At 40.4% G+C, this 27602-nt stretch overlaps 1 protein-coding gene across 1 annotated transcript; it reads right to left on the bottom strand.

Moving 5' to 3' along the window:
• Nucleotides 1–305: 305 nt before the first annotated feature.
• Nucleotides 306–17623, bottom strand: elapor2a (endosome-lysosome associated apoptosis and autophagy regulator family member 2a). The gene is made up of 22 exons (XM_086298499.1): nucleotides 17351–17623; nucleotides 15712–15832; nucleotides 14198–14387; nucleotides 13970–14117; nucleotides 11756–11845; nucleotides 11009–11114; nucleotides 10754–10906; nucleotides 9314–9402; nucleotides 9025–9205; nucleotides 8799–8927; nucleotides 8219–8309; nucleotides 8014–8116; nucleotides 7790–7927; nucleotides 3501–3764; nucleotides 3240–3413; nucleotides 2963–3146; nucleotides 2603–2699; nucleotides 2415–2516; nucleotides 2191–2317; nucleotides 1612–1790; nucleotides 1129–1297; nucleotides 306–1017 (listed from the first exon to the last, which is right to left on the bottom strand). Exons 1-22 carry the CDS (start codon nucleotides 17444–17446, stop codon nucleotides 949–951), a joined length of 3000 nt encoding a protein of 999 aa, XP_086154625.1. The 5' UTR covers nucleotides 17447–17623; the 3' UTR covers nucleotides 306–948.
• Between the last annotated feature and the right edge of the window lie 9979 nt (nucleotides 17624–27602).

The following is a 27602-nucleotide window of genomic DNA, read 5'->3' on the forward strand; positions in this document are numbered from 1 at the left end:
AGAAACAACTTGAATTTTTGGTGACAATCCCATTAAAATAGAAGCAAGTGCACCAGATCTATATAACTGGACATCTGTGAAATGTCTTCATATTTTAATAATGACTGTTTGTGCAAGCTTGTATACATATGTTTACAGATGTTTTAAATGTCTCTTTGTATTCCTCTTTTCAGTCTGCAAAGCATGCAAAAGTACCTTGAGTCTAAATAGTATTGAACAAATACATTTGACTTAACCTTAAGTCAAATGTATTTATTGCTTAATTTTTCAGCAGCTTTTTAATAAGATAATCAAACTGAGTCAGATTATACATAAATACATCATGATTTATTTGAAGTACATGGATAGTCCACACCACAACCCAAACAGAATATGGCAAATTCAAATTTCAACTGATCAGTAGTTCTCTTCATTATATAATTTCAAATAAAAAAAAAAAAACAAAAACATGAGAAGGTAATGATTGTACATGAAAAGAATAAACCATCTGTGTAAACATCTGTGGGATATGGAAAGGCAAATCATAGCTTTCCTGAAGATGAACTATACCACAGGTATCAACGAAATATTGGACGATACGCAAACTGAAGAGAGAAAAATAGCAAAACAGGACATCTTAAATAGGTCTTTGTCTTACCCTGAGCTCTTCTATCAATTTTTTCCTGAAATAAATTAGAATCAGACAGCTATCAGGAAGTGTCAGCCACACACCTGCTTCACAGTCTTTAACTGGACAGCTCCATCGTACCAAGCTTTAAGGCCACCAGGTTAGTGTGACTCGTTTGAGCATGGCTCTGATGTTATGTCTATATGTGTGTGCACATACAAACAGTTGGTGTTCCAGGTATCAAAGCTTATAAAGGGGATAGTTAGATAGGGGTCACAAAGTGGGAAAAGTCTCTTGAAGGTCTGATTTCTCCCCTCAGCCCCCTTCACGGTTCTTCCACTCTAGCTCCACACCAATGTTTTGGAATGAGCCGAATTTAGCTGCACATTTTCATAGTTATCTCCATTTCTCTAAAATGAAAACGAAAAGAGAATTATTTTGCAACACTATATAGTTTGTTTGTTTTTTTACCACTGTGGAACTTTGTGGTTTTAAAAGTATAGTGATACTGTGTCTCTCACCTTGGATGCTATGGCTTTGAGTTTTCCAAGTAGAGAAGGTTTTGTGTATACAACTTCATCCTCCATGTCTGCCTCATTCTCCCCCTCCATCACAGCACAGCTGTCAGCCACTGGCATTTCACATTCCTTATTAGCAGACATCACCAGCCGGGAGTACTTATACTCCAACCTTGCACAGAGACAAGTGACAGAATCAATACTGCAGAAATTTACAAGAAGAAGAAGAAGACGAAGAATCTTCACATAAATACTGTGATGTTACAGAGACAGAATGGCAAGAGATGGGATTTGGTAATAATGGAGAAGAAGAGACAAAGTTAAGGAAAGAAAACAAAACATGTGAAGCTAAAATCTTACAGCAGTGATGAGGAAGAAGGTGAGAAAGGGAGAAGGGGAGAATATTAAGGGGAATTAAGGGGAAAATGAGAAAACATGTAATTAAATAATGATGTGAGAAGTTAAAGAACAAGAGGCTAAAGATACCGTTTGTTCTTCTTCCAGAAATAGCAGGTCAGGGAAACGAGCAACACTGCAGTGAAAGCTCCCAGTCCTGCACCAAGCTGGATCCAGAACTCAATGCCCTCACAGGTCTGTGTTTTCTTAGCAGGCAAGGGCACACCACCCATGCACAGCTTTGGTTCATTCCACACATACAGCAAGTCCTAAGGGTGGATATACACACATGAATGGGACAGCGCATACACTAGTAAGTGTAAATATGAAATTTGAAGTGTTCAATAGGTTTGTCTTCATTCCAGCAACCTGCATTTTAAGTGAAACAAAGACTGTTATAGTGCTGACTTTAAGCTTTGTGGGATTTTTCTACATACATGGATATTTTGGATGCTAACAACCTTTAGGCTTGTTACCATGAACGGTTGTGGAATTATAACCCGTTTGGTTGCTTGGCTGGCTATAAAATTGGATAAGAATTTTAAAATCGGAGGTGAATATAAACCACTTCAAATGAAAGCTGCAGTACACAGTCTGTTTTAATTCACATTAAACATGCCTTTAAGAAAAATCCAGTACTCATAGACAAGTATATGTCCACACACACACCTGATTTCCTCCCTTGCAGACTCCCTCTATCTGATGGTAGTCTCTTTCTGTGCATGTAGGACAAGCCCCTGAGCTCTCCCATAAGAATTGAAAGGTGCAACCATCACACGTTCCAGCAGGACACTGACTGAAATAGCCAAAGGCACAATTTGTTCAGTAAGCTGGACCACAGCACAGAACAGTGACAAACACATGAAAATTAGAGAGACGTTGATGAGAAAGACCTGGGTACTGAGAGCTCCCCCGTAGTGCTCTTGTCTGGGTTACAGCGAAGTGTCACCACCACGCTCCGACCCGACTCGCAAGATGAAGTTGTCTCCAAAGACCTTACACCAAAAAGCACAGAAAGCAAGAAGCTTAAAGCAGTGATTTTTTTTTCCACTCTATAAATAATGCCTGTAATGATAGGCACCTGTAGTAAAAGTTGACATCAGGAACTTTCTTGGAGGTCTTGGGAAACAGATCTGGTGTTACACTTATTCCTTCAAGGTTGTTATCCACAGTTGTCCCTGTTAATATTTATAGAAATGTATTACTTAATAATATGTCTACTTTTAATTTGTCTTTAATCTTTTCTATGAAAGGAGTTTAACATTTAAAGACAAGCAAAAAAGACCTTTTATATTATACGAGTAATGATCCCCACAAAAAAGGACCTTTTACTTATTATCACATATTATTTTATTCTTTTAAAATAAAAATAGAGGCATAAAAAAGTAAACCTAAATTCAATTCTCTTCACTGCCACCGTCTGTGTTTGATGCTCACTAACCAACAAATGTGTCAGCCAGGTTAATGGACTGCGAGGAGAGGGCTGTGTGGAATCCTCGTCCACTAGCTGGGATTATTGTTGATTGACAGATGAAGGTCGTGATGGCATTGGGCCCTTCCTTTTCTCTCTGGGAGTCAGTGATGGATAGGTCTGTTACATTGTCTGTACATACTGCCAACTGACCCTTAAAGAAAAAGAGAAAATTGCAATGACATTCAATTTGTGCACAACACATTTAAAATTGCAGGATTTTCTGCGCATTTTCATCTTTGCACACCTTTCCTCCACAGATACTGATATTGAAGTGATGGAAGTACTTGGTTCCTTTTGAGGTAAAGCTTGGGCCATTCATCAGTGACCCCACTGGCCCAAGTGAGCTGAAGTCAAAAGTCAGAGTGGCATTGCCTTCTGTGTAGGTGAAGTGACAGTCACTATAGCATAAGCTGTGCTCCTGGAAAACAAATACACAGGTATCTGGTGTACCGCCTTACTGATAACAAGAATTTTCTTAAATTCTTTCTCAATCATAGCAACAAACCTTGTCACTTTTGCTGGAAGGTCCACAGGATTTGCAGGCATCAGGGCCTGGTGCAGCGTGAGGCATCAGGTATGTGTTAGGTGGACACTCTGTGCACTGGCTCGTACTTGCGTCTATGTAATGCCCAGGTGGGCACGGCACACACGCAGAGCTGGACGGTTGTGCACCGAGGGCACAAACCCGACAGCTAGAGGACACTCCGTCCACCGCGTTACTCACAGTGATGGAGTAGATTCGCGCCACATCTTTGACATACTGTCGTACCTTAGGTAGAGAGAGATAAATACACATCAGCGAGATGACATGAAATAAAATCTCCAGTGTTGATATATTGTGCAAGACACTGAATGACACTTCAGAATTTATCTTTAGAACCAAAAAGAAGGGAGTACTTGGTGTGCCTAAAGTGGTCTGACCTCAAGAACTCAGTCATTTCAGATTTTATTAGCTATTGCACAAATTACAACACAACGACAACAACAGCAACCAAAGACAGTTTAAAACAAAAAGCAAGAAGCAAAGGTTACTGCTATTCTTTTACAGTTTTGCACTTTATGATATGTAATAAGGTTTGCAATTATATGAGATAACTAAAATATTTGAGTTATATATTTATATATAACTCTAATTAATAATATATAAATATATTTATAATTTTAAATATATTTATAATTTTAAAGGACACCCTAGCCCACACGTCAGTGATCGATTTTGTAACTGTATCATCAGATCTGCAGCTGTATGTGCTAGACACTTGGGTGAAGAGAGGTGCTGAGCTGACAGCTGATCACCACCTGGTGGTGAGTTGGCTCAGGTGGGACTGTGGGATCTTCCATAGAGGAAGCAGAGTCTGGGGAGGAGGGGGGCGAGTCATCTATCACCAGGGGTGGGGTCACCCCTGGTGATAGATGACTCTATCACCACCAACTCTTTGGTGGGATAGCCCCTGGAGTGGATGAGGTTCCTAAAGGCTCTGGGTGTTGTACAAAGACTGAACTTTGGACACAGGAGCAACAATGCGGTTTTTGTCCCGGTCGCTGAACACTGGACCACCTCTTTACCCTTTTGAGGATATTTGGGGGTGCATGGGAGGTTGCCCAACCAATCTACATGTGTTTTGTGGACTTGGAGAAAGCATCTGACCATGTGCCTCGGAGAGTTCTGTGGGAGGTGTTTCAGGAGTATGGGGTGTCTGGCCCGTTGCTTTGAGCCAGTTGATCCTTTTGCCACCATTGCAAGAGCTTGGTCTGCATAGCCTGTAATAAGTCAGGCTTCCCAGTGGGTGTTGGACTCTACCAGGGAAAAAGTAACTGAGGAAAACAAAGACATGTTCTTATTAGGAGACTTTAATATCAATTGGTCAGCTCCTTCTTGTCCTTTAAGGAAAAAGATAAGTTCATCAGCGTCGGCTTGTTGCCTGTCTCAGATGATCACCATTCCCACCCGGGTCACGGTCAACGCAGGAGGTCATAGGTCATCATCATGTATTGATCATATATATATATAAATGTTCCTGAGCATTGCTCTAATATTGTTTCTATTCCAGTTGGCTATAGTGACCATAATCTTGTAGGTTTGACCAAGAAAATGAAACCACTGAAAACTGCACAAAAGATTATTTTTCATAGATCATACAAAAATTTCAATGCAGATAAGTATATTAATGACGTAAAAGAAATTCACTGGACTGACATCTGCCTCGAGAGTGACCCTGATATGGCATTATCTATGTTTATTGAAAACTTTTGCTACCTGGCTGACAAACATGCCCCCTTAAAAAGATTTACTGTTAAAAAGAACTACGCACCTTGGTTAGATAATGAACTTAAGGTTGCAATGTCAGAAAGGGATATAGCAAAAGCAAAAGCACATAAGTCTGTCAGTCCACAAGAGTGGGCACGATATCGCGAGTTAAGAAATCAAGTAACTAAATTGAATAGGCGCAAGAAGAAAGAATATTATCAACTTAAGCTCAAGGAGGCCAATAAGGACAGCAAAAAGGTGTGGAAAGTTTTAAATAATATAATGGGTAGAGATCTTGCTCCGGTGATGTCTCACATCTACACGGGTGGTACGTTTATAAGTAAAGCTAAGGACATAGCCAATTATTTTGCGAATTATTACAGCAATAAAATAACAAATTTAAAATCTAATATGAGCAGAGGCGATCCCACCTTATCACGTCGTCTTATACAGGATGTTATCATGAATAATAAGCAATGCCAATTTAAGTTTGAGGCAGTGAATGCGGAGATGGTAGAGCGCTTATTGATATCACTTCCTGACGATACATCCTCCGGCTCTGATAACATAGACAGTAAACTGCTCAAAGTTGCAGCCAAGTTTGTGTCCCTTCCTATATGTCACATATTTAATAGATCTTTGGCATGCAGCTTATTTCCATTGCAGTGGAAAGAATCGAAAATAATTCCCATTCCTAAAAACAAGAATGACGTTTTTAATGGTGTCAATAGCAGACCTATTAGTCTACTCCCCGTTCTAAGTAAAATTATGGAGAGGATTGTCTATGAACAAATTCAACATTACCTAACAGAAAATCAGTTACTCACTCAGTTTCAACATGCCTACAAACCTGGTTATTCCACCAGTTCAGCTCTCATTCACATGACAGATAACTGGTACAAATATCTAGATAATGGGAATTTATATTATACAAGTATTGATAAAATGCACGATAAACTTTCTTGGCTTTCTGTACAAGCTAAATTATACTATGGATTACTTGTATTTTTAAAGAAAGCAATACTGGTAAACACACCACACTTTTTTTATGCTCAGTTGCAGTATCCAGATGAAATACATAATCATGCTACACGATTCTCAACTACCGTAACCACAATTTAGTAACTCCTCGAGTTAAAAGTAACTTTTTGAAAAACTCTGTTATATTTAGAGCATCTTTTCAGTGGAATAAGTTCCCTTATGCAATTAGAGAATTGGCTTCTATTCATAATTTTAAAAATCACCTAAAAGCCTATTTAGGCAGTTTTTAATTTATTTGTAAAAATTGTAGAGGGTAATGTCACTTGTAATGGAAATTGTGTATTTTGTTTGAGTGTTTTGTTTTGGTTTTTTTGCTTTTTTATATAATTTTTAATATTCAGATGTTTACATTTTCAGAATTGTAAAACCTTATTGTGGATCTAAGAGCCAAATTATGTGGACAATTTGCATCCAACTCATTGTGTAACATTTTATTTGGTGGTATTTGATGGTTTGGGCCCCAGGAAGACTAGCAACCACTGTTGTGGAAGCTAATGGGGTTCCTTATAAATAAACAAATAAATAAACCAGGGTTGCCGTTTGTTACAGATTCAATTTATAATTTAAATGGGCAGAATTTCTAGGCCAAGTGACAGAAAGCTTCAACTTGGGTGGTCTCAGAATCTCATCTCTGCCTTTCGCAGATGTGGCTCCATTGACTTCATCAGGCGGTGGCCTCCAGCAGCAGGATGAGAATCACCACCTCCAAGTCTGAGGCCATGGTCCTCAGCCAGAAAAGGGTGCCATGTCCATACTAAACCAGGTTAGGGACGAGTTCCTGCCCCAAGTGGAGTGCCTTGGGTCAGTATCTTGGGGTCTTGTTCACAAGCGAGGGAAGAGGGGAGTAGGAGATTGACAGACAGATTGGTGCTGCAGCGCCAGTGATGCGAATGCTGTACCGGTCTGTTGTAGTGAAGAGAGACCTGCACTTAAAAGCTAAGCTCTCAATTTCCCGGTCTACGTCCCTACCCTCAGCTATGCTCACGACCTTTGAGTAGTGACCAAAAAACGAGATCGTGGATACAAGTGACGGAAATGGGCCTCCTCTGAAGTGTGGCTGGCCTCTCCCTTGGAGATAAAGTGAGGAGTTTGGCCATCTGGGAGAGGCTCAGAGTAGAGCTGCTACTCCTCCACATCGAAAGGAGCCAATTGAGGTGATCTGACAAGGATGCCTGCTGGGGTCTCCAGGGTGATGTGTTCCAGGCATAACCCACTGGGAGGATGCTGCGTTGCAGACCCAGGCCAAGCTTGAGAGATTATATCTCTCATTTGGCCTGGGAACACCTTTGTGTTCCCCCAGACAAGCTGGAGGAGGTGGCCAGGGAGAGGGAGGTCTGTCTGGGTGTCTCTACTTAGGTTGCTGCCCTAATGACCCAGCCCCGGATAAGTGGAAGGAAATGGATGGATGGGTGGAAAGTATTAATGAACATCGTTCACTGACAGCTTTGAAGTGAATGTAGTTTAAATTAGTTCATATCTGTGTGTAATTGTGTACTTCTACTCACATCTGAAGCTTGGTTAGTCCTCTGGAAGGCCCATGTGTAGGAAACTGAAGCATTCTTTGTCATGATGTGTGTGTAGGTTTGCCTTGTTTTGTTTTTCTCCCAAGACTCCACTATTTTTGTACTCTTCCTGTTTACATCCTAAAAGATTCATTAGACAAATTTCTGGTTTGAAAATCTATGGTAACATTTTTCAGAGCAGCAATCATGTCAGTAACTCTTCTCACCATCATGAAGTAGAGCTCACAGTCAGCTGTGCAAGAAGTTTCAAATTCAAATGTAATGCGACCAAATTCTTCCCCTGAATGACTCGACACTGAAGTAGGAAGCCTGATGGCAAATAAACAGAAGAAGGGAATTAGTCACAGCTGAAAGAAATAGCTCAGTGGCAAAAGTGATGGAGGCTAAAAAACTCAAAGCTACTATCCTTACTTGAATCCAGGAACATGGAGGTTGAGGATGAGGTAATCATTATCAGAGCTTCCGGCTCCAGCCTGGATGTGATTACCTGCAACCTCCCAACCTGAAAATAAATAAATAAATAAATAAATAAATAAATAAATAAATAACTGATCAAGCACACACATCCATACATATGCAATAATACTAAGTGCAATAATCCTTTCTGTCATCGTTGTATTTTTACTCAGTTGTATATAGTATTTGTATTCTATTTTTATCTTATTGTATATTTATTTTATTTTATTCTACTGTATATAGTATTTTATTTTATTCTATTCTGTACAGTTGTGTACTGTATTTATTCTTATTGTATTCTAATTTTTGCCTCATAACTTTTGCACTGTCCACTTCCTGCTGTGACAAAACAAATTTCCCAGTGTTGCGGTTAGTGTCGTGTGGGTGTTGCGGTTAGTGCGTGTTGCTAATGGTAGCCAAATATTTGCCATGCTTTTTGATTCACTTCATTGGAGTCATCACACAATACAGTGACAAAATAGACCAGAATTGAGGGAAAGAGCAAAAGTGGGCATGTCTTGCCATAAACACCTACCATTCATACTGTCACACTTGGAATTGCCGACATTAAAACAGGAAGTCTTCATGTTAGAAGGAAGAACATTCCACCATTTGTACTCATAACCCAAGGTGGGCTCAGAGCCTGCAGGACACTGCTGACATGCTGGGGACAAACAGTGAAAAACACAATTGGGAAACCGCATGAAACAAAAGGTAAGTGGAAGACAAATGAGGACTGTAAGATAGAAAGTTTTCAGTACGTTTCATGCCATCGGAAAAGGTCCCAGGTGGACATGGTGAGCATGTGGCCGTGTCATTGTTATAGAAACCAGGGTTACAGGGGGGGCAGGGCTCTCGTTCTCCACTTGGAGGCAATGTCACAGCTCCAGTCACATTCTCAAGACAGATCTTAGGTTCAACCCACTTAAATATGACCTGTGTCTGAAATCAGATAAAAAAAGGTGTGAGTTGGAATAAAAAGGACAAACTGTGATTATAGAGCGAGTCTCAACAGGCTCTTTAGTAAAGAGGTAGCCTCTTTTCTCTCACCTTGCGCTCTTGGTCACAAGCTGTGTGGATCTGGAAATAATCCTTCATGGAACAGGGAGGTCTGTCCTTACATGAGCCAGATCCCTCAGCTAGGAAAAGTGGGGATACATTATATTAATATTAGCATAGGAGATATAAAGCAAATATAATTATTTAAAAACAGGAGCAATTTTAAGCAGAATCGATCCCCCCCACCCCCATTTCCTTTTATATGGATACAACACTAGCAAAGCAACAGTCGCAAAATATGTACTAAATAAAATATGTTTATTCCCTGGATGATCTAGCTAGGAAAGAGGACTAGGGCCACTGGGGGAAAAAAGTGGGCATGTGATTTTTTTCTTCTTTTCCAGAAGTCTGAGACAAAAGAAAGAATTCTGAGGTTAAGCTCAGAATTTTGACTTTTTCCTTAGAATTATTTTTTTTCAGAATTCTGGAAAAAAAGAAAAAGAAAACTTTTTTTTCCCCCCCGGTGGCCCTAATCCTCTACCGTATCTAGCTGTATCCAGTGACTTTTAAATTACTTTACTAAACAGAAAATTAATTAAATGCATTATATGATTCTTTATCAAGGCAGAGTGTGCCTCAGTAAAAACTGTGGAATTGTCTGTTCTTTCATCTTAAAACTTAAATTTCATTAGATGGTTAAATAGTCTGAACAACTCGTTTGAAGTACAAAGAAGAGTTGTATTGCCATATCAGCTGGTTTTGCCTTTTGGTCTTCATAAAACACATCACCTAGTACAGCTCAAATAAAAAATATTAAAAAATAACATCAAAATACATATCGGTCAACAGTGCATCTACAAGAAATGGCCAATCATTGTCCCAGGCAAGGAGTAGGTTGTGTCATATTTAGTTCATAATCCAAAGGAGTGCAACTTATTGGCAGTCCTTAATACTGTATTTATCCTGAGATGTGCCTATTTAATATGGTACAGGCCAATTTTAAAAATAAGTGAATACATTTTTTTAAATCACTTGAGTAGAAAGATCCAACTAAATACATTTTCAAAAAGTATGTTAACATTATGTAGCAGTATGTAAAAGTATGTTACAAGATACATCATACAAATAAAATAACCACAGTACTTTAACTGAAAAGTCCTCGTTCAAACCCCCTGGGGGAAAAAAAAAAAAAATCTAAACTTCTAGTTCAAGATTCTAGTGCATTGGCTGCCTTCCTATCATATTACATATGTTAGCAAATATACTAACATAATGATCAAGCATTACTTTTGCTGCCCCAGTTGCCAAAACCTGCTATTCCCTTGCAATCACGCGGGCTCACTGTGTTTCTTTTTCTGAAGTTTGACAACTGTGACATAAAAATAGGACAAGCTCTATCTATATCCTTTAGATGTGCTTCTCTAAAAAGCAGTGATAGCAATTAGGATTCAAAACAGATTTGAAATGGCAAATCTAGCTTTTTATTCATACCTGCATACTGAGTGCTGGTGTTACAGGGAGTGCAGGAACTGGCACCATGGCCAGAATAGGTGTCCCGAGGACAGGGTTCACATGAGGAGGAGCCAGGGACTCGACTGAAAGATCCCGGCTTACACGGAAAACACTCTGATGTGTAGGCAACACCTGAGCGGAGCAGAAAAGATAGAAAGAAGACGTAACTGTTTGATCTATTTTGTTGTCATTTTTTATAAAGAGAAAAAGAAAAAAGCAAAAGTAACCACCAACCCTCAATATGAATATTTTTTAGCAGTGCAGGATTCACCACTTTTTTTCCCATCGTAACACCACCAGTCCTCCAGTAAAGGATGTTGGTGCCAGATTTCAGGTTCACCTAGAATACACATATCAATGCATCATCAGCTTGGGATTAAATATTAATAATTAATATAATATTCTATCTGAAAATTAAGAAAGGTCATTATATGCGATCAGCTTAATTGCAGCAGCTAAGCTGTAACTCTATAGCCATCTAACCATGAAGTATAAAGCTTAACAGCACAAGTTCAGAAAACATAAACTGCAAAGTATGCAGGACAACAGTAACTTTATACAGATTGTTTTGTTTTCATGGCATATAATGCCACGTAAGTAAATTCATTTTTTTTTTTCTTATTAAGGAATTAAAATAGCAGAACAATTTTCTTGAACCAAACAAATCTAATCTAACCTGCGAGAAGAAGCAAGGAGCAGTACCACCACTAGAAACCTATCTCAAGAAGATCCATATATTACATTTAATTGTACATTTTAATTCACAATGCAGAAACCAAAATATGTACGTGCAGAAGCTCATTTACAGCATGAGTGGAAAATTACTGGAGACAATATAAAATGATGCCAGCTCCTTTCTGTGTACACGCTTCCTGCTTCTATCCGCTCTGTGGATGTTACACAATACATTTGATTTGGGAGAACGAGGCTAAAAACCTGCCCTTTCTGTCTACTTGTCGTCGTGCTCTGTGAGACATTTACCGTATGAGTTGCCCATTCGCCATGCTTGGTGAGCTTGAGCCACTTCTTGTCATCAGACTGATCCATTTCTTGACACTGGTCATTCTGGATCTAAACACACACAAGCAGATCAAAACCTCCCCCCTTTTTTTCCACACTAATTTTCAGTTACAACATTGTGCATGGTTTATATGTTCATGCATACACACCGCATCACTACACTGATAAGTGGACAGGGGAAAATACAAAAAAAAGTACTAGAATTAACTGTAAGAAAACTATGTAACTATGCTTTAGCACAATCTATAGTACTTTTTAATTAGCTCTTGCAGGCTTCTTACAAATAAAATAGCATTGATAGATGTATATACAAGCAATAATAATAGAATAGAATAGAATAGAATAATCCATTTAATTGTCCCACAAGGGGAAATTTGGTTGTAACAGCAGCCAAAAAGACACATATACAAACAAACAGTACACAGGACACAGAACAGAAACATACACAATTTTTCTTACATATTTACATTAAGGACAATGGTTACTATATACAGAGAGTACTGTACAGTTACAGTGGGGCAAAAAAGTATTTAGTCAGCCACCGATTGTGCAAGTTCCCCCACTTAAAATGATGACAGAGGTCAGTAATTTGCACCAGAGGTACACTTCAACTGTGAGAGACAGAAGGTGAAAAAAAAAATCCATGAATCCACATGGTAGGATTTGTAAAGAATTTATTCGTAAATCAGGGTGGAAAATAAGTATTTGGTCACCTCAAACAAGGAAAATCTCTGGCTCTCACAGACCTGTAACGTCTTCTGTAAGAAGCTTTTCTGTCCCCCACTCGTTACCTGTATGAATGGCACCTGTTTGAACTCATCATCTGTATAAAAGACACCTGTCCACAGCCTCAAACAGTCAGACTCCAAACTCCACCATGGCCAAGACCAAAGAGCTTTCGAAGGACACCAGGAAAAGTATTGTAGACCTGCACCAGACTGGGAAGAGTGAATCTACAATAGGCAAGCAGCTTGGTGTGAAAAAATCAACTGTGGGAGCAATCATCAGAAAATGGAAGACATACAAGACCACTGATAATCTCCCTCGATCTGGGGCTCCACGCAAGATCTCATCCCGTGGGGTCAAAATGATCATGAGAACGGTGAGCAAAGATCCCAGAACCACACGGGGGGACCTGGCGAATGACCTGCAGAGAGCTGGGACCAAAGTAACAAAGGTCACTATCAGTAACACACTACAACGGCAGGGAATCAAATCCCGCAGTGCCAGACGTGTTCCGCTACTGAAGCCAGTGCATGTCCAGGCCCGTCTGAAGTTTGCCAGAGAGCACATGGATGATACAGCAGAGGATTGGGAGAATGTCATGTGGTCAGATGAAACCAAAGTAGAACTTTTTGGTATAAACTCAACTCGTCGTGTTTGGAGGAAGAAGAATACTGAGTTGCATCCCAAGAACACCATACCTACTGTGAAGCATGGGGGTGGAAACATCATGCTATGGGGCTGTTTTTCTGCCAGGGGGACAGGACGACTGATCCGTGTTAAGGACAGAATGAATGGGGCCATGTATCGTGAGATTTTGAGCCAAAACCTCCTTCCATCTGTGAGAACTTTGAAGATGAAACGAGGCTGGGTCTTCCAACATGACAATGATCCAAAACACACCGCCCGGGCAACAAAGGAGTGGCTCCGTAAGAAGCATTTGAAAGTCCTGGAGTGGCCTAGCCAGTCTCCAGACCTCAACCCCATAGAAAATCTGTGGCGGGAATTGAAAGTCCGTGTTGCTCGGCGACAGCCCCAAAACATCACTGCTCTCGAGAAGATCTGCATGGAGGAATGGGCCAAAATACCAGCTACTGTGTGTGCAAACCTGGTAAAGACCTATAGTAAACGTTTGACCTCTGTTATTGCCAACAAAGGTTATGTTACAAAGTATTGAGTTGTATTTTTGTTATTGACCAAATACTTATTTTCCACCCTAATTTATGAATAAATTCTTTACAAATCCTACCATGTGGATTCATGGATTTTTTTTTTTCACATTCTGTCTCTCACAGTTGAAGTGTACCTCTGGTGCAAATTACTGACCTCTGTCATCATTTTAAGCGGGGGAACTTGCACAATCGGTGGCTGACTAAATACTTTTTTGCCCCACTGTACAGTTAATAATGAAGTGATGGCAGATGTTTCCACTGAAAGGCAACGAATACTCACAAAGAACTCAAATAGCAGGTTACTGTCAGGATACTGGTAGTCAAAGCTAACTGAGCCTTGTTTCTTCAGATGCACAGCATAGATGAGAGAGACTGTGCATTCATCCCTGTTGGACTCCAGATAGTTTCCCTGAGGAGCCCAGGAAGAGCTACAAGAAAAAAAATAAATAACTCCAGCATAGTATTTTTTACCAACTTTTTCCCTTTTTTAAATGTCTTACTCAATTACCTGTTACAGGTGAGGCTGTTATAACCGGGTAGGCTGTTCTCCAGGGAGGTTGCTAGGCTACTAAATCCAATAGGCATGTAATCCCATTGGTCGAAGCGGATACCGCTACCGAGGGAGTAGCTTCCTGCTGCACACTGAGTGCACTCCTGAGCTGACATCTCCAGGAACTCTCCAGCCTTACACGAGAAGGCTAGTGGACACAGTGAAAGAAAGAAAACAGTTTTTGAATTTACCAACCTCCTTCACATTCTACAGCAAAAAGCATGGTCGCATCAGCCATTACATGTAATGTAACCCCAGTGATTGACAAACTTCATTCTTACATCTGTTACAAAGCGTCTTTGTACTTGTTTTCCCCTCACTGAGCCATTGTGTCTCTGCATTTCTCCAGAACAGGTATGAGGACAGTTCTTCCTCATACCTGTTCTCGTCTAATGGCATTGTGATGCTTCTCTATGCTAAATGTGAGAGCATGCAACTGCTTCAAGGCTAGATTTAAAAATAGTTTGCTCTGGCAGGCACTTTGATAGTTACACATAACAACTGGTGACAGATAAGCTCATTAAGTGGGCGGTGTGCTCCATTTCAATACAGTGAATGACACTGAAATATCATATGCGAGTTAGAATTAGATGACGAACCTATGAGAACACAAGTGTATATAAATAGTGGTCTGAGGAGGAAGAAGGAAACAAAAAATTGTTTAAAATAACAAAAGGTGAGTAACAGTGCTGATATGGAAAGCATTTTGTTAGTTCAGTCTTCAGTGCATTCCAGTTCACGGCACTATTATTATTAAAATAATAAATAAACTTTTTCCAAACAATTTATGCATACATAACACATGTAGGTTTGAAAACAGTAAAAGAAAAGAAAGCATCCATGAACCCTATTGTTGGATTCGATCCATTAGTGAGGTGGTGTTGAATAAAAGCACTGGGCAAACCTGTACAGGTGAATGATAAAGACCAAACTTGTATGACCAGCAACATGAGCATTCCGTCATGTAATGAAACGGTGTCATCTTGGCTCCATTATGATAAGAGTGTCAAACAAAAACTACAAAAAGAAAAAAGTAACACCCTCTATGACTCACTTTTTTACTTAAGAAAAAAAAATACATTAGCATCGACTGGAAAGGTTAGTTACATGGCCCAATAAAAAGCACCAAACGAGCTTGAGTTAACATCCTCAAGGACACATGTTTGTCAGTGAGCACCTGTGCATTCTTGGAGCTACACTAACATCTCCCTGTCCTTTCACTTCACATTAAACAACCACTAACCTTCATCAACACGTGCCATCAATTATGTGCCTTGTTTCGTAGCAAGCACAGAAAGATATTACGTAACATTGTTTTTGCTCCAAGGTTATTGGCCTGTAGCTTCACTCTATGGTTGGTCGACGTCCAAACACACTCAGTCAGGTTGTGGTGGTGAAAGTTCCAGCTACTGATAAGAAGGTGACATACACACATCAGCTTCAGTCATTTTCCACACGCACACTTAACTCACTGCATTCTGTGCCTCGCACTGGCGCTGGTAGTCCAGTACAGGCCCCAGGGTGCTGTGGGATGGCCACTCTCCACCGAGATCCTGTGCTGTCACACTCCGTGTACTCAAAGTAGTAATCAGTCTGCCAGGGAGACACACAAAACATAAGAAGTCAGTCAACATAGCAGGCTTGGACATAAAACCTGACTAAACATAGGCCAGAGGCAGGTCAGCAAACATCTCCACCCAAACTAAAGCACAGAATCATCTCTTCCAGATAAGAATCACCAGCAAATCAGAGCAGACTGCTTGCTACTAACAATGAATTCCTACAGAATCCAGCTGCTATTGGCTGAAAAACATGAGTGCCAGTCACAGTGTAATCTCTAAAGCTAAAACCATTCTTCTGCCCCTGGTCACAACAAACCATCTCCATGGCGATAGGAGTAGGGGAGATGGCAGCAGTGGGCTGCTGGTGAAAGAGGCTGAGTCATTTTACCAGCAGCTTTTAACATTTCAAGTAGGCTCACTTAGACATTCGATTATTGCATGTAATTGTTTTAATCTGTGGCCCATGAGTGAAAAGCACTGGCCCAGTGTTCTTGATTCCACTTCTCCTCATCTTGTGTCTACAGAGGCGGGTGGCCTAATTTCTGACAGTTTACATAATGCTATTCCTTGAGCCAAACCAGATTTTGACACCCCGGCACATACAGGCTGTTGTGTGTGGAGTGATTTTTTTTCCCTGGTTTTAAGTGGGTCTAAGGTTAGAGCTCAGAGACGCTTTCCGATAAAGGTCACAAGAAATGAGGCTAAATCAAGCATATTAATACACAAACTGTTTTTACTGCTGTAGTGATACAAAAAATAAATACAGGATTGTGAACTGTGCAACACTAAACCCTCGTTATCTCTTGCGACTCCCATAAGTGCTGTGGTCAATCACTGATGTGGCAGCTGTTCAATATTCATCTCACACCATGATTCAGCAAAGTCCTCTTCGGAATAAATTTCTTTCAGCGTAAACATCAGCTCTGGTAAATCTCACCCTCCCCAGAAGAGCTAAAGCTGCACAATGATTTAACCACCATATAGGAACAAACTGGAGGCCCGCAGTAATCTCTTTGTCAGTGTGAAAAAAGAGAATGACTTAGAGGAATGTTGCTCCTCTATCTTGGGACACCTCTGTGTGTGTGTGTGTGTGTGTGTGTGTGTGTGTGTGTGTGTGTGTGTGTGTTGTGCTGCCAGCCTAGTGTCAGAACGTGTTGAGCTGTGCCAGACCAAAGGGAAGGAAAAGCCAGTTCATGCAGGAAACTGATAACTTAATAGCACAGACTGGTGAAGTTCAACAAACACCAGACCTGAACAGTGATTCATACTCCTCCATGTTGTTCGCGTTATTTAAACAGAAAGCAGCGCTGAGGTGTGCGTCTTCACACATGCTGCAAATTATAAAGTGGGACTCCAAACCTACACCGTAAATCGACCCGGAAATGTGACATCAATGTTTAATCGTGTTTACTGTTCGATCACTAGATTAATAACTCGCTCAAGCGTGCGCAGACACAGCAGCCTTTCGCCTTTTCTTTCTTTTCTGTATAAACAGTCAGTTATTTTGATATAGCGATAAACAGCTCAGACTGATTGACTGTAGCCTCACCTCAGTACACTGCTTCTGTCCTTTCGCCCCGTCCATCAGCTGGAGCGCGCAGAGGATGAGAGCGCAACGACCGACGAGCCAAGCTGAGGTCTGCATTGTAGATCATCGAAGGTGGCGGGGGGGACACAAACACACAAAAACAACCGAAATCCAGGAGAAAAACGGAACGTATCATGAACCCGAACCCGGCTTGACACCTGCTTATATCGCTTCTTGCTTCCCAGGCTTTCCACCTGCAATTACGCTGCGCGCTCCAGGGATGCCTCATCAGATTCAAGCAGTGTAGGATAAAAAAAAAATGGGTTTCCGGTTAAGGTTTTCAAAATAAAGATTTGCGCGTACGGTTGATGATTTGTGATGGTAGTGTTTAGTGAAATGCATCATTTTGTATGATGTCATTTTTGTGATATGGATGTGTTTAGGAACGCATAAATGTTCACTGCAGAAGTTAAGCCCCCAGTTTTCCTTTAATTTGAAGGCGAAGTAATGCTGCCTTCTGTTGCTGTCGTTGTATTTTCTTTCTTTTGCACATCTTTGATTCATGCTTTTAACCTCCTGGTCCTCCTGAAGTGTTGCTTACATAAAAAAACAAATAAATAAATAAATAAAGAATTTTTTAAAAAAATTAAAAAACAAGATGGCTATCATAAAAATATTTAAATATACAAAATATAGCGAAATGTTTAGTAGCATATTAATTATAATACTGGTGGCTAAAGGAAAACGAGCAGCAATTTTTTGGGCACACAACATTTTGAAAGGATTTTTTCATGATCTTGCGAGCATTAAACACTAGTGACAGTCATGCACACAACTGACCACCAGAGGGAAACAAAGCTCTGCAACATTACTGTGGGGACGGCTCTGGTTAGCTGTGTTACGTTATCTACAGCCTGTGCAATAACAATCAAATTTATATTTTTTTATTTTGTGTCTGAAGTGAGATATTTATGGAGATAAATGTTCGGCGTGCAACTCTGAAAGTCTAACATAGTAAGTGTAGCACTTGCAGCTGATGTGTCTGACATGGAAAAACTGGTTTGTGCTCATTTTTTTGGTTTTGAACACATGTAGAGTTTGTCAGACTCGGGTTACTACTGAAGGTCTAACAGATAGAAGATTTCTAAAGCTTCCAAATAATATCAACCTGAAAATGAAATGGATATAATTTGGTTGCATGTTTTTAATCTTGGCTATAAAGTCCCTCTAAGCCTGTATGTTTCTGTTTACATCCTTACACAAAAAAGCTCATGCATGTTTCATAATAACACCCTGGCTCAATTTGTCAGGGTGTGCATTACACCCATAGCACCAAACCGCATTAAAAAACACGGAAGAGCAGCCTGACAGAACAACTCTGTGCCTGTAGGTGTAACAGAAATGCAATGCGTCTCTTTTTTTTCTTTTTTTTCTTTTTTTTGAACAGTTTTCTTATTAACTTTCTATTTAATGGACAGAAATTTGAAATTAGTTTAATCATCTAAGCAAAGCATTGTGTTTAAAATAAAAAACGTGTGTAAAATTTTTATGACCTTCATTGACTAGTTATCAGACATTAATCTTTCTTTGGAATTGGTAAACATATCGGTGACATAATAGTTTAATTGTTGTGTCTGGTGTTTCTCCTACAGTCAGCAGTGCAACCGACTTAGGACCAAAATGCCACCAAGAACTTGAAACTTAGAAATGACCCATCTTTCCCATGAGACTGAACCTGTCCCCCCAATTTACAGCATGTGAGAAAACGCATAAAATAATAATAGTTTCAAGAGGGAAAAAAATGCCTGGCAGGCTGTGTAATCAACTTGCTTTCCTGTGGCACTCACGTGGATAATTTATGACATGCTGCATTAAACTGAGTCACAAGGCTTGTCCACAGTGCTAGGACTTCCCTTTGTTCACACACTGAGAGTCAGGACTCCTGCTGTTAAATTCACGTGGGTTGAAATTTTTCCTCGCTTGACAGAATATACCCTTTCTGACATTTAATTCTGTTGCAGGAAACTTAGCAATAATTTCTTTTCTGTTGAATTTTTTTCCTGTGTATAGAGTATTTTGGTTTCAACTAAGAAAACTATGCAGCTGGCACCAAATGAAGACTAAAGCTTATCTTTAATCAGAATTACAACTAGACCATCAGAAATATTATATGCAATATAATTGTGGTCTAAAATATAAGTATGATATCTGAGCCTATAAAGGTTACATCAAACACTTCCTTTATCCAGAGCCTGTGCCGTTTATATTAAAAGAAACAGTCCAAACCAGCATCCGTAACCAAAGTAGGATTAGAATATGTTGGGTCCCAATGCTAACATTGATATTCCCTATGAAAAATCATTAACCAACAAAACTATGGATCCAGCTTTTCTTCATGGGATTGTATGAATATTCAAGTAGTTCTCACCTAAAGGCAGCTGGCTTTCTACCGTCTCACTTTTTCAGTGAGGACTGATGCCAGCCTCCACCCTCTCTCTCTCTCTCTCTCTCTCTCTATCCATCTATCTCTCTCAAGCTCTCTCTTTTTCCCCCCTTTCTCTTTCTCATCTGAGGCCTATCACTTACGGTGTTTGCCTGTAACTTGAACTCTCATATTCAACCATCTGTAACGCTGCAATAACCTTTACACCCTGAGCTGCTGCTCTGTGATCAGATGAGTTCATTAATTAATAGTGGTGAAGTGTAGGGCAAGTGTATTAGTAACTGACCCTGAGTCAGATGGTAACCAGAGTCCAGCTGGAACAAGGTGGACCAACCCCAGCCTCCAAATTCACAACAAGCCAGGGACTACCTGATCGAGTAATGAGACACCAAGGCACTCACGTATGCGCATAAAACCCTGAGACAGTCGTACTCATGCTGGTTGTCAGGGTGGCAGATAAGGTACTGAGAAGAGAAGAAGAAACAATTGCTTAATAGTTAAATACTGTTTGTGGTTTGTTTAGCTTTTGGGGTTTTTTTTCCCCTTTTTTTTGTTTGTTTGTTTTTTTCAATGAGAGAATAATGTGTTAACAGATTGATCAATTCACCAAGAAGGCTGACACATTATGGATTTCTAACGACGAGCCTCGGATAAGCTGTTGATCTGGTTGCTTCAGGAAACCGCTATTGCATTAATGAAATAATTGTTATGGGTGGAACCAAAAGTCTTTCCTGGGTATGAAGATATTTTTTCACACATCACATCACAACTTGGCAACTTGGCCTGTTCATGTGCCTTTAAATGATATGAATACCTAAATGGCAGTAGCTCCGACTCCAGTGCTGGATGATCCACAAGAAAGTACCACGCATTTATTGCTGTGTTAGGAAACCACATATCTGCCTGATGTTAGAGCCTTCAGGATTTATTTTATTTATTCTCTTGGTCATTTCTGAATCTGCCAGCATGCATGGACTACCTTGCTCATCTCTAGGTCATTGTTTTGGTAATCCAGCTGATGTTAACACTGACCCTGCACCGTCTATGGAGGCAAACAACTCCAGGCAAAGCAGTAATAACCATGAACTTCCAGCAGCAGATCCAGTTATATCTCAGCCAGAAGCCCTACCAGACAGCCCGCAGGAACTTCAGCACAAACACCTTCAGAGGGCTGGCAGCTGTACATCTGCCCGTTCCTCCAGGACCAGAAAAATAAATGGTACCAACCCAAACTCTGTCTGCCACACGCAGGATAAAGATGATGACCCATACTTTGAGTCACCTCCACTGTCCCGTAGCCCATCTGAGCACTCAGACATTGACATCCTGGAGTCTGAGTGTAGTCCAGAGCTGGAGCTCAAATATACTCACATTCCCAGACCCTCCATTGTTATCAGACATAGTGAGGTAAGAATTTTGTGGCCAATAAGATAGCCACCCTCACAAACACCTTGTTACTCATAGGTCAGACAATGCATGTTGAAAATATATAACCACGCACACAAACACACATATAAGTACTTGAAGAAATTACCTGAAGCCGTCTTTGTGGCATCTTCTGCTGCAGCTGTCGCCAGGATCATATTTTTCCATGATGACACACACTCACACACACACACACACATTCTCAAAGAAAAATAAGACTAGCCACACTGTGATCATTAAGACTTTGACTGTTTGGTATTTGAAAGATGTGCTGCTTGCTTCATTTTCCTTCATGCTGGGGCATTGCATTGTTGTAATCAATTATATAACCACAAGGGGGCATAGAACCCAAATAAAACTGTTCATTCATCCTGTGTGGGTTTGCAAAGAGTAATCTAGCTCAATCAAGCTAACGCCTTTCTTATCAGGAGAAACTAAAGTTTCAGTTTTTATTAATCAGGTTAAAAAAACTCTGAAAATCCCCCACCACACACACACACACCCACGCAGACACACATGTACACACACGTATCTTGCCACCAGCTGTAAATAATGTGTCAGTGAAACATGTCCGGAGATAATTTTCAACATGATCTCTGTAGCTTAAGTTCCTCAAACACATACATCTGTGCCGTGCTATGAGTGTGTGTGTGTGTGTGTGTGTGTGTGTTTGTGTGTGTGTACATGCATCTTTTTGCATTTTTAAAACTGATATTGGAAACATATAGCATTGGAAACTCCAGAAGGAAGAGGGGTGGTGTATTAATAAGAATCCTGAAATGTAAACTGCCAACTGCATGGCCTGTCTGTGAGTCTTTGAAGATCTTTTTTGCCATTATTTCTATTAAGTTTAAGTTATGTTACACAAATCTTATGGCAAGTTATTGTGATACAAAAGGTTGGTATGAGGAATCTTCTCCTTTAGACACCAAAGCACTGAGCTGACTATAACCAGTATTCACCAGATCAAATAAAAGCACTTTTTGATTTTGTGTAGCCTCGAAATTCAACTGTAGTAGAACTGCACAGTAGCCAAAAGTACAATGCATGTTTTGATTTGAAGGTTGGGAATGCGCACAGGAATCCCTGTTGTTAATATACACTATGTTATGGTGAATCAGAGTGAGAATGAGAAAGCTTTTTTATTTAGGCATGTAATTCGCATTCTCTGTGGCAAACGGAAAGCGGTTACACAATATTTACTCTCACAAGTCTGCATAACACCCACCTTACTTCCTCCATCTTGACAACAGATTCATGCTCACCGGACCATAGGCATGATCTGATCATATGCACCACTATTATACTATATTACTCCATCAGGTTAACAACTAACTACTTACACTAAGAAGCCTTTCTGACTCCTACCATCAAGGTATGAAATAAAGTCCCCATTGTTGTAGAGTTCAAGGAGTGGAATGTAACAATATGACCTTTTATGACTGCAATGAGAATACTGTGCAGTATACCAAGTACGAGAAATGAGTAGGAGTGTGTGAACAACAGAAGGTGACTTTTGAATAACTGTGATCGCCCAGTCGAGCCATTCCACGGTGTAATTCTCTGGACTTAGTCATTAACGTTTCTGTTAAGACTTCCAGTGTAACAGATGCAGCTTTTGATCTCTTGGAGCAAAAGGCTTCATCTATGTGTCTGTGTGGACCCATATCAGCGAGAGATAAATCCGTCATAGCATTTATCTCTGACCCCTCCTGCGAAGCCGGACATGTTTATGGAACACTTCCTTTATCCAGAGCCGACTGCTGTCATATCTGCACATTCTGCACAATACACACACACAGAGAGACATGCGCGTGCGTGCATGAACACACACAGGAAGAATGATTAGATGGTAAATAAAAAATGTGTTTCCACTTTAAACAATGACACCAACTCTTCTGTATCACCCTCTACCACACAGCCATTCACACATGTCCAGAACTGCACTTTACAGTAAAGGTTTACTGAATGGTGTTAGTAGGCAAATGGTGAGGTTAGTTTGAAGAGGACAATAGAGAACAAAGAACATAAAAGATCTCACAATATACCACTGCAAGCAGCCACAGAAACTAAACTTACATGTGCAAAGGCATTTCTTGTTTTGTCGTCACAGAGATAAAGCTGATAAGACAAACGTAAAGCCTCTAAATAGTCTCCTTGAACCACATAATTCTTACTTTTGCCTGAAATTTTTATGACAACATTCCTGGCACACTGTTCTTTCTATAAACAACTATTAAAAATAGGGTTTAGTATGTTAATAAGCATAACTGCAGTTCCCATTTTGCCTTTATTGTGTGCAAATTGCATTAAAATATTGGATTCGTTTTTATTTCATGTAGCACAGCTACACTTTACTTTAGTCAGCCCCTTAAAGGCCTGTACTAATGGCCATGTGAGTAGAAGCTCCATAATGCACTGGCTTACACATTTGACTAACAAGAGAGAGATCCAGATTAACAAGCCACATATAAGCGTTGCATCAGAAAGGGTGTCTGTTGTCTAACATCTAACATTTGGAGCTACCCTCTGTGGTGAACCCTCGTCAATAAGGGAGCAGCCTAAAGTAGCCATGTGGATTAGATTAATATGTTTGTTATTCAGTGAAGACCTGACAATGACTGACAGTATCCCTTTGTGTTCCCTTTTCCAAACACTCCCCTCAGGAATCAGAATTCCAGGAAACAGCGTCTGACAGGTCAGACTACAGAGAGGCAGAGGATGGAGGGTTATCAGGTACGGAAAATAACACAAGCTTCCTCCTTTTTTACTCCTGATTCCCTTCTCCACCTCCACATCATCCCTGCTGATTTTTTGGGCACAGATTTGGGAGGGGGACATCTACCTTGAGCTATCATCTGCTGATGGAAAAAACAACTTTGAATGGCAAAGAAATGGCATATACGTGAAAAGAGTTACTACTGCGTGTGAGGAAATGATCTGGTTCACACAGTTGTGGCCCCAGTGCGTCAGCGTGTTATTATGGAAGAATTTGTGTTTCCTATATATGTTTGTTATGGAATGACCAGGGAGACTTCTCTTTGTCTGTTTGCAGTAAATACTGATAAAGAGCAGATATTCTGAATGCATGTGTGCATGTGTGTGTGTGTGTGTGTGTGTGTGTGTGTGTGTGTGTGTGTGTGTGTGTGTGTGTGTGTGTGTGTGTCCACTCACCTTGCCAGGATGTCTGGGAAGAGTTGAGTGCTGGCAGTTACCTTGACGATGGGCCCTGGGCAAAGCTTTGGGAGGGGTAGAGGGCTACAAATAGGTAAAAGGATGGAGTTAAGTGGCTGAGTAATAATGTGATTGAGTGTGTATGTCGTGTGCCTACATACAACAGCTGTAATGTTAGTGTGAATTTGAGTGTGTGCCAGTGGACCTGCAGTGTGTATCAAAGCCTTGGCATGCACAAATCAAGGCCGTCCCATCTGCAGTCAGTCTCTTGTCTTTTGTTGTCTAAAACCATTTGATATTCTTTCAAGGAACAGTGCTCTGGGCTGCACGGTGGGGGACATTTAGCACTGTCACCTCACAGAAAGCAGGTCCTGGGTTCAAATACCACTTGGGGCCTTCCTTTGTGGAACTCCAGCTTCCTCCCACAGTCCAAAGACATGCACGGGGTTAGGTTAGGTTAACTGGTGATTCTAAATTTATCATAACCCTGTGCCCATCCTGGACAGATTGGTAACCTGTCCAGAATGTACTCTGTCTCTTGCCCTATGACAGCTAGGATAAGCTCCAGAGTTTTGGGAACAGGAATTCGAAGATATATCGCAAAACAATGCAGTCCAGTATAAAAGTTCTAGAAACAGTACAAAAACGTATCTTTGAAAGTCAAAAGTGGCATTTATAGTACTTGCTTACATAATGCAATAGGCTCATCATTTCACTGGGGTTATGTGTAAATAATCAGCTCGCCAGCACAGAGGGTAAAGAGCAGTAATAATATATTAAACAAACTACACAAGTGGTCTTAGTGCTTTACTAACCCAGAACAGTGATTTAGATGCTTTTAAAGGATTAACATCTTTAACTTTGCCTCTGTGCCACAAGCACACACGCACACACACACACAAAGAAACACCATCTGCTACACATGGCTTTCTAAGAGTTGCTATGTTAACACAATGTGCCATGTAAGTCTAGAACAACTGGGGTCTCTTTATTCCAATGAGAGAAACTGAAACAATACAAGCACACTTTTGCCCCCCCCCCCCTTCCCCCCCAAGGATAAAGTGGGAGAGATTATGGTGCACCAGGGGGTAATGTAAGTACAGAACCTCCTCTGTCTCTTTCTGATACACACACATGCACACAATTGTCACACTGACCTTGATTTCCTGCACTCTTTGTGTGTGTGTGTGTGTGTGTGTGTGTGTGTGTGTGTGTGTGTGTGTGTGTGTGTGTGTGTGTGTGTGTGTGTGTGTGTGTGTGTGTGTGTTGTTGGAAGGGCCTTGCTCTCTATGTTGTAAATCCTGCTTATTCAGCTTTTTCACACAAACACAGACAGATGAGTGCACGGACACATGGGAAGCACAAAAATTCTCTCACTCGGACTTGCTTAGCTCCCACCCTTGAGTTGAACTTTGAACTTTGTCAGTCTTGTTTCTGCACCTGTATGATTTGTACGTTATTGAGGCCTTTCAGTGATCTACATGAACTGTTCTGTCAGTGCTGTGAAAGAATATTTGTGCTTGTTTGTAGAGTGTGTTGAAATTGTATATGTAAAATCATGGAAGTTGTTAAATTTCCTATCAGTTAGCACATGTTTATACTGTATATGTGGGTGAGATTTATATCCCAAAGACATAAATGTAGTGTGTATGGTCTGTGTGATAAAATAGACATTATAATTAGTGGGTACTTTTGTCCAACCCTGTGGCTATATTGCTCTTACTGTAAGGAAGCCATCTGCTCTCATTCCTTTTGGCAGTCATTAAGCTAAAGAGGAAAACTCTACACTAAAGCTCAATAAATCTGGCTGGCTGGGCCATTAATAATGGCCTCTGTGACAACATCCAAGGGCCGCAGTTAAATAACTGTATCTGGATCTTTGCATGAGCTCCCTTGCATCACATTCAAATGCATGCAAACACTGACACACAGGCAGACATGAGGGAAATGACATGTAGTCTCTAATTTGCTCACTTGTTACGCTTGAGTTACACTTGTTTTTTCTTTGAATGTGATGAATGTGCCATCTTAGCCACTCAAATGATCGTGTGACGATCTAGTGTGATAATAAAGAGCCAAAATAATTGTAATAAATAATTAAGAAAAAATTGATAATTAGTCTTAAGTAATGGACCACAAAAAGGTTACAAAAAATATCCTACTTTGTCAAAATTAGATCACTGCTATCAATTTTGACTTCATTTCTCCATTTGAGAGAGTGAAAGAACTGGGTTGGTTTCCAGACAGACAACATGAAACAGGAAATATATATAACAGCATCACGGCACATCAGCTGGCTCGTGAAGCTGTGTGAGAACCGATTATTTCACAAGCGTACCAAGAGGCTGACGCAGCACTGACCTCACACACCTCATCCAGGCAAGCACCGTGGTGCATGTGTATGCGTACGCTTGGCCCTTGTGTGTCTGTGCACAAAGGGACACTGGCGTGAGTCATCCATCAGTGATTGAATTAGCTGAACTTTAGCTGAACACTCACAGGGAAAAGAAGGAAAGGCAGCAAAAGCTGAATGCATTACGTTACCCAAACAACTGGAGAAAACATCTCACAGGCAGACAGGCTGACGGTGGGCATGTCGCCCAAATTTTATTTTAAAAAAAAAATTCAAAAATATTCCGAACACATCCTCTTTTTAATGCACACAAATTGGGGAACAAAAAACCCCCAAACAACTGAAAATAGCAAACTAATTGGAAAATTCTTCCAAAACACAAATCATGAAAGTGGAATATCACTTAAGAACAGAGTCTTATTTGTGGTTTTCTCCAGCAGTGCACTGAGGTTATGTGCCCTAAATTGTAGTCGTGTCAGACATGAGGGATAAAACTGTGGAAAGAATGCAGTTTGTCTGTTGGTGTGAGTACAACAGAGAAAAAAATGGTGTTTTGCTAAGTTGACCAAGTTCTCTTGAACAGACACTGCCTCAGCATATGGTGGGTGTGCTGCTGGTATGAACCACCAGTCACTCAGAAGTAGGTCAAACATGTAGGGGGTGGAGTTTATGTACACTGCAATTACGCAATTATTTACATCAACTCCTTTCCTATACTGGTGCAAGATTCAGTATGACTTCACCCTCTTTTGCTCTTTGCACATTTTCATCACTAGGTCCACGGAGCAACAAACACGCACAAAAATTAAACATAAAAGAGATCGGTTTTTAAGACCTGCCCACACTTTCAGGAAGGCTTCTCTGTCACCATGGTTTTC

This window comes from Aulonocara sp. 'chitande type north' Nkhata Bay, linkage group LG7, assembly GCF_057382095.1.
Source record: "Aulonocara sp. 'chitande type north' Nkhata Bay isolate Kocher_YH1m ecotype deep benthic linkage group LG7, A_spYH_male_GT1.1, whole genome shotgun sequence".
NCBI classification, from domain to species: Eukaryota; Metazoa; Chordata; class Actinopteri; order Cichliformes; family Cichlidae; genus Aulonocara; species Aulonocara sp. 'chitande type north' Nkhata Bay.